Below are 12074 nucleotides of genomic sequence, written 5' to 3' on the forward strand. Positions count from 1 at the left end.
CACATGAATGAATACCAATTTCATGTAGAAAACATCAATAACATATATTCCTTCCCAATGATGAGAAGGGAAGAGAACTTAAAAACAAAGGAAATCAATCATTTCGCAAGTAAAGAATACTCCAACTATGATCCCTACAGAAGTATTCTCAATATATTTTGCAGATGTATTTTTCTTCGGAAAAAAAAAAAAAAAACAGAAGAAAACAGAAAGGAAGTATGAAAAAGAAATTGCAGAATCACCAACCCCCCAATATATTTTGCATAAAAAGTTTCAATGTTTACAGCCATATCTAGCATCATTCCGGAGCTATATGAACAAATTTACTAATGGGAAGCAACCAGAAAGCTTCAAGCTCAGCAAAATAGCTGACAAAACAAAGAAAAAACCTTTAAAATTAAACAAAAGTAACCTTATAAAGTTTGACCATAAGCAGTAATGAGATATACTTGCGGTTGAACCACAGGCTGTTACTCCAAATCTTCATCAGAGGTTTGAACATGCAGAGTGCTAGATGGTGAATCATTTCTATCATCTGTAGCAGCCCCTTCAGCTTTCTTGATTCCAGTCTTAACTTCAGCATCTACCATATCAGAATCCCCAGGCACCACAGGCTGGATTTTGTTAGCTTCGGTTTCTCCATCCAAACCACCAGCTTTGTCTGCAGAGATCTTGTTTTCCATTCCTTCATCATTTTTTCCAGAGCAATCACCAGCATCTACATTCACTTGCCTGCAAGTTCGTTTCGGCTTAGGTTCATCATCCTTGGATGTCAGATCAGGGTTTTCCTCCTGACCCTCCATCTCTTCACTTGACTCCTCAGCATTTTCTCCATTCTCTTCAGACTTCGATTTAAGTGACTCAATCACACCCATCAATTCTCGGTTAACCTGTCACAATGAAAGTGCCAAGAAACATGCAAGATTACCCTGACTTGAGGTGTGACAGATTTTGCAAGTGAAAAGAAATATGGGGAAACCAGACCTGAAGATTTTGAAGAAAATCAGAGATGTCAGTTGGACAACGAGGGCAGTTCATAACATTCTTCTGGGATCTAAGTGTTCGCCCACCCCTGCTTCTCTCTCTCACAAAGGTCTTGCCGGCAAATGCAGCTTCCAGGCATGACTTGCAGAAGTTATGAGCACAAGGTGTTGTAATTGGAAGGTTCATCACTCCCCGGCAGATTTGACAGGAGAATTCTGCATAATGAGGCTTATCAATTAAAAAGCAATATGCATTGTTAACATACACCTATTTTGTTATATAACATCATCTGAAAAAACAAGGGAAATCAAACTTCAATACTCAAAAAAGAAAAGCTATCAACAACTTTATGTTTATTCCCTCGATCAAGAAGATCCTGATATTTTGATAAATTCTAGAACCAAAACAGAGGGTCAAGACAACTTGTTGAAACCAATTTCAATCTCTAAAAACCAAGGTAAAAACTTAAGACAATGACGTTTCAGTAAATGCTAGAACTAATCAAAAACAAGATTTAAGACAACACTCTGGTGAGAAATCTCCAACCAGCTGTTAGCACAAGAACATGAACACATCTGCAACATAACACTCACGGACAAAAATTATCACATCCTAGCAGAAGATACAAGCAAAAAATTATCCTAGCTGCTCCAAGAATGAAATTCTAGAAATACACTTGACAACTAATGAAAGGTACATAACACAGATAAAAACAAACCTTTTAGGAGCCTCTCCCTTATAGTGGTGTTCTGTGCTTGCCTTATCACTTTCCTTGCTCTCTTCCTGTCCTCAGCATTTGCTGTATTGACTGATTTTCTACTCATGGGTGGAGGTATTTTCCACTTCCAACGACCATCTTCTTCCTGCAAACATGGAAAACCTAATTAGGAAAATATTTTAAACCTTGCAAAGGAGACTCATTTCCATGATGGCAATGGCAATGACATCTTAACCTAGAAGCAAAAAAAAAGAGTGAAGCTTTTAACAGGTAACTAAATTTCATAATCTTTTCGAGGCACGTGGCCAATTGCAGATGTAGCAATTGCAAACCCCACGGCATGATTAAAATTAGGATCAAAATCACATTCTTGAGCTCCTCAAGGGAGCATGATGCCATTGAATCACAAGACATGCAGTTTCATAAGTTATAAGACTTCCATTGATATATTTCTTCACTACCACACTGAAAGCAAGAGAATAAGTCGTAAGAAACAACCAAAGCAACAGAATCAGTCATAAGAAACAACCAAAGCTGATATAAAAAATGAGAGAAGAAACTATATCTCACATCAAAATCCCAAGCTGGACTTTCCTTCCTCTCAGTTACATCAGTGGCCTTCTTAAGCTCTTGTATAAGAGGCAAAGATCTAGGCCGGTCCCCTTGTTCATCACTAATTAAGTTCAAGAAATATTAGCAGAGAAAATGCGAGACAAGTGTAGCTAATTCACTAATTTTCAAAAGAAAAGGCAAACCTTGTCCATGGAGCAGGCTCATTATCACATCTCACAAATAAGTACCGACAAACCTTAAAACCCTGTGATGAATATCCTATCAGTAAATCTATTCGATAAGCTAAGAAAAAGAAAACATAAGATTAGCATGGCAAAGAAAACATTTACTTGAATTCCAACTTTTCTCCAGCATTTTTCAATTCGATAGACACCATCATATCTTACTCCTTTCTCAGGGGCATATGCAGAGCGCTTCTCTTTGTGAGACCTGCTCATTGCAAGAAAAATGAAACAATTATGGTAAAAATAACCGCTCTTTTAATAGGTCAATTACAATTTCTATATAAAACTAAACATTACTTTTTGGTAACATTTGATAGAAATAATTTCATGGAATTGGAAGCTACATAAGTGTTCAATCTTTGTTTGGTGCAAAAAAGTTATAAATAAAACAGTAAGATTACAAAAAATAGAAGTCTTCCTTCTTTTTGGAGGAACAAATTTGTTTCACTCTCAAATAAAAATTAACATATATATATTTGAAAATAAAAGGTAAGTAGATTTAACATATAATTATTTGGCGAGACTAAATTATTTGTGTTAAAGCTAATTATCAAAGATAAAATAATAACATTTGTATAAAGAATCTATTAAAATGAATAGATTAATATCTTTATTGAAATTAAATATTAAAATTTAAATAATATTAATTTTTTAAACAATCTGGATCCAATATATTTATATGGACTCAAACAACATGTTCTGTCATAAAAAATTGATAATAGACATAAAATAGTATGAAGCATATTTTAGTAACAATGGACTACTAATTACTAAATGTTTAACAGCAAAAATTTTATTCAATCTAGTCAACTCATATATCTAATGAAACAAACTATTTTCATATTGTCTGCTACTATCCTATTCAGTTATATCTTGTTCTGTTCCATCAATTTTTACCAAATGCTATGTTGGATGAATAAACACAAGCAACATGTGAATGAGTATTAATTATTAGAATTAACATTATGGAATGTCAAACTAAAGTACATAACTTTCACATCTTAAAAGGTAAAGACAACCCACCATCATATGCAATTTGAGAAGTTAAGACACTTACCTCACAACTCGAACTGGATAACCTTTTCTGCAACTCACTCTGAGAGCCTCATTCATTTTGTCAAACTTCTGATCAAAAGATTGTTCCTTGTTTGTCCTTTTGTTTCCACTAAGATCCCTACCTCCACTGCCATCCACATAATGCAACAACATAACGAAATATCATCAGAAAATTGGTAGATAAACTACTAAACTTCAATAGACAACAAAAAGAATGATAAGATTAAACAGAACATTATTAGCAAATATAGAATCCAAAAGACATGTAAACATAAACTAATATTAACTTTGACATCACAAAAGAACAAACAGTTCAAATAAACAGAAAGTACCCGCACATCTAGATGGTCTTTTTAATGAGAGAAGACAAAAGATAGGACTAATCTCAATGGATTGCAAAGAAGAGCTTGTATTGAACTTATTTTGAAGATAATTTTTCTTTCCGAAGTGCAATCAAATATTCATCACACTTGGATAGCCTAGGATAGTTACCAGAACGCATCCCATTCAAATTGGTACATGTGCCACATACGATAGTAGTTGAATTTACGTTTGAATGAGATATGTCCGTATGTTCAAGAGTAAAGAAAGCAAATATGAGCTGTAACCAAATTTTGCTTTGGACTTAATTATAATAATGATGATAAGGTGGTTTCTAAACCTGACCTTTATTTGGTTAAAAAAATCAAACTAGGTGTTTACCAACAGGATGAAATGTCCTTATTAAAAGAAAGAGTTTTACAACTTAATGAGAAAATGGGTAACTAGCAAAGTTCAGCAAACATATACATTGTGAAATATACAATAAAATCCACTGAACCACAGAAGTTACAAAATTTTGGTATATAGATGACAGAGCAGCTGAGCTATCCACGTAACTACGAGCCAAATAACTGAAGATTTTGGAAGAGTCATAGAATGTTTAAAAGTTAATCATCTGTTACACCTTGTAAAAACTATCAAACCAAGTTTAATATGATTGCACTTTACCCTCTTTTACTATTAAGAAATCGCTTAACTTATTGGTTAGGATGTGACCCTCTTTCAACGATCAATCAAACCACTTATTCAATTCATTATTTGGATTTGCAAGTTTTTCTTTAGTAATATATATTTCTTTGAGAACATAAGAGTTCTTTTGACTACATAATCAGATAGTAAAGAATCAATATTAGATAAGATAAAATAGTGATATATTACTACGTGGCAAGTGGGAAAAAGAAAAGAATTAAGAAGTTCTAAATTCTAAATTAATTACTATATTAGAAGCGTCCATATAAGCAGTACATAAGTCCTCAAAATAATTGTCGTCTAGTAAGACTATTAGCTCCCTGCTCTAAGGCAGCCATGGGTAATTTAAAAGATATCTCCAAAAGTCCATCTATAACATCAGTTTAAGTTTCTCCTCCAATAATCTTGTAAAATCAACTCCCCAAATCTCTTATTAATAAACCATGCTTTGATTCTCTAAAGTCCTAAAAATGTTTAAAGTATTATTTCTCCATAACTAATAATAACAACTCTGCTCTCTCTTTAATCCTTAAAGTCAACATCCTACTCTTACCTTATCCCAAATCTTCTCCTTAAAGAATAAAGTTCAGGATCTTGGCGAATCCGTAGAACAACCGAGGGGAAGAATCAATGATTCCCCTCTTTTTTCTTGATAATTTAAAATTTTATTTGGGAGGTGACAACCTAGTAACTTACTGCATATAGAGTCCCACTGAATTCTCCAAGTATTATCCCTCCGTAGATTTGGCCATTCACTGTTACCAATCCAATTAGGGAAACAATAAAATCCACAAAAACTCACACCACACCACAATAGGCATGAAAAAATAGGAGAGCAGATTCAAGGGTGCTGCTATCTAATTAAAGAATATTAATCCAGCAATTAAATAGCAACAAAGCACCAAGATGAACTGCACGTAGTGATTGTAAAATGCAATTCCAAATAAAAAGAAATTTCAAGAAAGTAAGACAATTACTTCATAACACTGAGAGTTAGTCATTATAAAACAAACCTTCCTGTGTACAGAAACCACTCTCCATGATCTTCGTCATCCTCGTAACCTCCTGAAAGTGCCACTGATTGTGCTCCATAGTCCGATTGTCCAGCTATACCTGCAACATGTGGAAGGTGGGCACCCCATTGCCGACATTCTAATCTATCCTCCCAGCATTCTCCAACCAGCACACCCTGATTTCTCTCTGGATCATTTTCAGCCATTATAGGTCCAAAATGATCGGGTGGAACAGTAACAAAGATCTTCCCACTGGCAGCATTGGCCTTGCCAGACTTCTGTGCCCGTTCTGTGGTAAAAGCTTTGTCTGGTCGGTCCTGGTTGTGTACAAAATGGTAAACTTTCGAAGAACCAGCTGCTACATTTAATTTTGACAGTTTCGCCATTCTGATGGCAGTCACAAGTGCAGAATTAATCCTGGGCTGGCTTGCCATTTTAGGAGGAATTTGGTGGCGGCATTTTGCGCAAGTACGCTTCCCTTGCCCAATCCATTTCTGGAAACACTTCAGGCAGAAATTGTGGCCACATGGTGTCTGAACAGCATAATAAACCAGTTACAAACTTCTGATAAGAACAAAATTCTGACCTAATTGGCATGATATTTACAGCTTGATGCATAATAGATTAGATTTAGATTAGAAATTAAAACCTAATCTATTCGGCATCATATCTGACTTAGATCTGCATCCTTAATCAGTAAATAGCTGAGGGATAAAGATGAAATATAACATGCATGTCAATTGACTACACTTAATTTCCAATTTCATAACAAACTATATGCCTTTTTTAGTTCCAGTTATAACACAAATCTACAAAATCATCCAGATAACCAGATAACCTGCATTAGCTAACAAATGGCCACCATCAAAATGACAAAAGAATAAGAAACCGAAGAAGACAATGAACAGACATAGCTATCAGCAAGAAGCAAGCAATAATATTAGCCAAAAAAGATGGTAAGAGAAAAGCAAATTGGTCGGCTTAATTAACATAAGATGTGAAAATAATCTAAATTATGTTGGGTAAAACATGAAAATTAGATTAAATTAAATGAACTGCAAACTGATAGTCTACAAGTTATTGCTTCATATGGATATCGGAGAATTTTGTTATGTTAAATCAGTAAAGAAGGGAATCAACTCAAAACCAACTTGAAGAATAAAATGACTGAAATAAACACCTGGGTTTCGCGCATTGCAGATTTACATAACGCAATACGAAAGAATCGCCAAAAGCAACACTATAGCAACAAGCAGGAAAACACCTTAATCGGAGACAATGATCAGATACAAAGATTTGCGGAAAATCTTTGCAGGCATCGCAAAAAAATTAAGCTTATGTAGCATCATAACTACAGAAGTAAACATGCGGATATGATTTTAGTGAATACAGTAAGAATAAGATCCTAAAGAGATGCTCTGTTTCAACGACCAGAAATCCGTACACTGAAAATAATGCTCAGTATGAAATCAACGCCCACAAAAGAAAATCGCAAGCGAAAAATCTCATGATAGAGCTTTGGATGCTCAAATCAGCTTTCAAGGTAAACAATGCTGCACCACTGAAAGGCACATACATTCATTTCACAAACACATACTATCGATCATATGCATGTCTAAATGTATAAGCATATGTCTGGATTATATAAGATCAAGACGAAAACAAACCGTGACAGGCCTCTCCGGCAACTGCATACAGAAGGAGCAGTTCAAGGTCCCACCGAGAACATCCAGAATATCGTTTTCCTTCTCTTTCCCTTTACTCTCCTCCTCTCCTTCTCCGTCAACTCTCCCACTCACCAGCTCCTGCCTCTTCCGCGCCTTCTCCCTCTCCGTCAGCGACTCATCCGCCTCGATCGCCCTGATCGCCGCCACAAGGTCGCCGGACGAGCCTTCCGTCCCGGCGGCCGGAGCCGGTACACAGTCACCGGAGCAGTCCGGACACTGCCATTGGAGAGTTGACGCTAGGCTTTCGGGAGGTGACGACAGACAGGCCACGTGCCACGGAGTAACGCACGTGCTGCACGTGAGAGACTCTTCGGAAGGTGGCTTTACTTTGCAACGCATGCAAACTCCATCCCCGTCGCAGGGAAGCTGGATGACGTGAGCCATTGGGGGGGGAGAAGCTGTGAAATGTGCAGAGGACAAAAGGAAGACGAGAGTCAAATATCCGAGAGGGAGAGACAGCGAGAGAGAAATGGGGAGTTGATTTGATGCGTAGAGGAAAACTGTGATATATATAGTGGAGGATGAAGAAAAGGCGGGTATTGTACGGAATTTTAGGGTTTTGAATTTCAAAAGGAGGCAAATTGTAATTAAAAAAAAGAATTGACAATCGCGTCCTTTGATTTTTACTTTTTCGGCATTATTTACTTTTATTTTTATTTTTCTTCACTTTTAGGAAAAAAAAACAAAAGGAGACCATTTTTCGGTTAAGATTCAAGAGTTATTTCGTTTGTACTATTATGCAATATTTAGAAAAGTTAATTTAATTTATAATAATGATTCCAAAATAATTTATTGCATTTGGTATATTTATATTAAATATATTTATTTAATTAATTTTTATATAAAAAGTACTCAAATATAGGCGGATTTTTTCTAAAACAATATCTGCACATCTTTAAATATGATTTTTTTTTTTTTCTTTTGTGGAATTATATAGTTTCCTTCGTATGAAATTCATTTTATAAATTATATCCACTTAATTATAATTTTTTAAGCAAGCCACTGAACTCATTCATAATTTGTTTAGAAATAAATCCTCTATTTTTATTTTATTTCCATTATTTCAAATAAACCAAATCAAAGATTTTACATTAAAATTATGAAGTTTATCTTCTTCCTTTTTTTTTATTTTGAATAAAATACCTAATTACTAAAAAAATACAAATGATAAGAATCATTCCGGACTTATCAATTGATTAATTATTTTTTTAAACAACTCGAACCATTTTAATTTCATAATAAAATACCTTTTTATAAACTTAAATTAATCACAATCGTTCTAATATACTTATTTGTTAAGAAAAATCTATTATTTAAGAGAAAAATATACGTTAAATTCAATTTTGTAATAGTAAATTAGTTCATTTACGTGATTATATCGATTTCTGCATGCGCGGCATGTTAACGACGTAATATGGTGGAATATTCGAAGATTCACTTGCACGTTTTTATAGTTAAGTGTTCGTTTTTTGTCGTTTTCTTAATTTGTTATATGTCGTTTTACGATAATTTAGTTAATGTCTAGCTTCAATTAAATTTATTCTATTTATTTGATAATTTTATATTTACGTATTTTATGTCAATTTTTTCATGCACGTCGTGTAAATAGTTCAATTTATTCGATTATTTATTGCTTTCTACTTTGGAGATATTCTTAATCGCAATTGCATAGTTATTATTTCTCATGTTTGCTGCGAAAGGCAACACCATGCCCTAAAAAAATTGGCTCATGGCGCACACCTCATTCTAAATCGATATATTAGATTGAAACAAACTCGTGGAGAATTAACCCTTTATTTTTACTTAAACCATTATCATTCTGTTTGGTCTCGGCCAAAGGTCCTTAGTGGAGTTTTTTTTCATTTTTCATTTATTGTAGTAAACAAAAATAAAAGATTTTAAGTTGATATTGTAAAACTTTTAACTCGAGTTCGTGTGTTTATTCTCAATGAAGTGACTATACATATGATTCTTTAAAAAATAAATACATTTATATATTTTTATTAATATAAATAATGAATATGTTATAAATATTATTATTAGTATATATTATCATATTTAATTTGTTATCACTCTTTTATACTATTTGTATTTTACGTGGAGAATTAATGAGATATCTGATCAAATCATATTTTTAGATATTGCTTATATGTTAAAATATGTTATGGAGATTGAGTCAAGATAAAAGTATTTAACATATATCACTTGTTTTTACGTATAATTGTCTTATGATTTGAGTTTCTTGCGTAGACAAATTCAAATATCGTTAATAATACTTTTATTGTAATGTAAAATTTAAATAACACAAAATGATAGATGTATTTGTTATGCATTGTTTAATTTGAAATTGCAAAAGAAATTGTATGAAATGGACTATATAAACAATTGTAATTGTAATGATAGATGTGTGTCTCATGTAACACGATCATAATCACTAGTTGGATATGTCAAGTTACATACCAATGTTGCATTTATGAATGGAGGTCGAACTTAATTTGTGTTTATCTACAAAAACTAAAAATAAAGAGTGTTGTTTGTGGTAGTGATGTGAAATACCATCATTGAGTTCCATATAGATAGCGGGAATAATTTCCTGATAATATGGGGTGAGCGTTGTAGAGTATAGATGTATATGACTATGAATACGATGCTTAAAATATTTTTCTTTACTATTAGTTGTAAAAAGCCTACTATAATTCGATTTGATATCATATGATATATTCGATTTGTTGTAATTTTTTTCTGAATCTTTTAGTTCAAATTGGATCCTCGTAGGTTATAACTAAATTATTTATACAAAAGATATGGAGGATTTATTGACATTTGATTGATAAAATCATTAATTTAGTTTATAATAATTATTAAAAACATATTTTATTGTATTTAGTATATTTATATTAAGTAAAAAAATTTAATTAATTTTTATACTAAAAATACTCAAAATATATGCTGATTTGTTTCTTAAACAATATTTTCATGTATCATTTATAAATGTGATTTTTTTTTTTTGTGTGGAATTATATAGTTTTCCGTGGAATGAAATTCATTGTGTAAATAATATTAACCTAATTATAAATTTTTAGCAATACATTGATTTTTTTTTATTTCTTTAGACATAAATCATTTATTTTTAATTTCTTTCCAACGTTCCAAACAAACCAAATCAAATATTTTGCATTAAAATTATGAAATAACATATTAATAGATTTAAATCAAAATTGGGTGATAGTTTCATATTCTATTTAAAGTAAATAACATATGATTATGATAAACACCTTACAATTAAAAAAATTACAAATAGTAAAAATAATCCCTAATTTATCAATAAATTAATAATTATTCTAAATAGCTCAGACCATTTCAATCTCACAATAAAATACATTTTATAAAACTAAATTAATATTAAAGTTTCAATCTATTACCAACAAAAATAAAAATTCTTAAAATATAATATATAAATGGTAATAGTGTTAAGAAAATGTATTATTTAGAAGAAAAAGAAAGTATACGTTAAATTCAAATTTATTATGGTAAGTTTATTGTACTTATTTTATATTTTATATTTACATATTTTATGTATATTATGTAAGTAATGCTAACAAAGTAATCCATATCATGGTATATTTAAAAATTTAGTTTTACGTTTTCATTATTAAATATTTATTTTTATCGTCTTCTTAATTTGTTCTACATCTTTTTACATAGATTATATATAACTTCAATTAAATTTATTATATTTATTTAATATTTTTAAATTTACGAACTTTATGTCGTATTTTTACATGCACATCGTGTAAATAACATGATCAATATTATAGTAAATTCAAAATATCTCATTGATATTTTTAAAATCATTAGTACTCAAAAAGTAGTTTAAGTCAATTCCAAATAGTGAAATGAGAATGTATACCCACTTTTACTATTAAATTGGGTTTAACAAAAATAAAAAATGATAAATTGAATATTTATTATATATTAATATTTTTAAAAACTATGTAAATATACATGAACTATTCATTTGCTATATGGTAAGTACTTTTATCTTTATTTATAATGATTTAGATTTAAGTAAGATCGTGTCTCTTATATTTATATTTATTTAGAGTTTATTACATTATTATTATTATTATTATCGTATAATCATTAAAATATATTTTATCTAATATATTATCTTTAAAAACTTATTTTTGGACCAGAAATACATAAGATATGTGAGATCTTGTACTTTTTTAATACAAATAAAAAAAAATACAAGATTAAAATTAGTTGTTGATCAAATGAGATTGTGTTGTACTACAAACATCAAGCTTGTATAAATATAGTTCAAAATTTATTAGCAGTTATTGAGCGTAATAGTATTGATAGAGTGATCATAGTTCCATTAACAAGTTAATCTATATATATATATATATATATATATACATTGTTATATTCTTTATCTATCGACAAAAAAAATCTAAATTTTATAGTTACGATGGACAAATTTATATAACTAATTATCAGCAAGCCAAATACCATGTTTTAATAAAAGTGGTAATAATCGGTTATCAATATAACTTATAAATATTGTCAGAGCTATTATAACTTTCGATAAATACAACAAATTTTGGTATAAGTTGGGTCCGAAATAAATATCTCCGTTTAATATCTTCATAAATGAAGAATTCATAATTCCTATTTTAAAAGATTATGGAAGGCAATCTTAATGAAGAGTCAAATAAGTATTAATGGCGATCTTAATAAAGATATAAATAAATATATAGAATAT

The 12074-nt window shown here is 31.1% G+C and overlaps 1 protein-coding gene across 1 annotated transcript; it reads right to left on the reverse strand.

Annotated features, from left to right (window-relative positions):
- Positions 1-230: 230 nt before the first annotated feature.
- Positions 231-7797, reverse strand: LOC110823392 (E3 ubiquitin-protein ligase ORTHRUS 2-like). Its single transcript, XM_088211526.1, has 9 exons — positions 7247-7797; positions 5580-6112; positions 3557-3682; positions 2605-2704; positions 2458-2519; positions 2273-2375; positions 1703-1847; positions 985-1199; positions 231-890 (listed from the first exon to the last, which is right to left on the reverse strand). Exons 1-9 carry the CDS (start codon positions 7688-7690, stop codon positions 471-473), a joined length of 2148 nt encoding a protein of 715 aa, XP_088067652.1. The 5' UTR covers positions 7691-7797; the 3' UTR covers positions 231-470.
- Positions 7798-12074: the final 4277 nt, after the last annotated feature.

The sequence above is a fragment of the Carica papaya genome, chromosome 9 (genome assembly GCF_054855325.1).
Source record: "Carica papaya isolate Zhongbai chromosome 9, ASM5485532v1, whole genome shotgun sequence".
Taxonomy (NCBI): Eukaryota; Viridiplantae; Streptophyta; class Magnoliopsida; order Brassicales; family Caricaceae; genus Carica; species Carica papaya.

Bases quoted from the DNA above. Each gene is read 5' to 3' on its own strand.
- LOC110823392 (XM_088211526.1), bottom strand. From the start codon at position 7,690: ATGGCTCACGTCATCCAGCTTCCCTGCGACGGGGATGGAGTTTGCATG. The intron at 6,113-7,246 runs GTTTGTTTTCGT...TATGCTGTTCAG, and splicing joins TGCCGGAGAGGCCTGTCACG to ACACCATGTGGCCACAATTT. The intron at 891-984 runs GTCTGGTTTCCC...TCATTGTGACAG, and splicing joins ATTTTCTTCAAAATCTTCAG to GTTAACCGAGAATTGATGGG.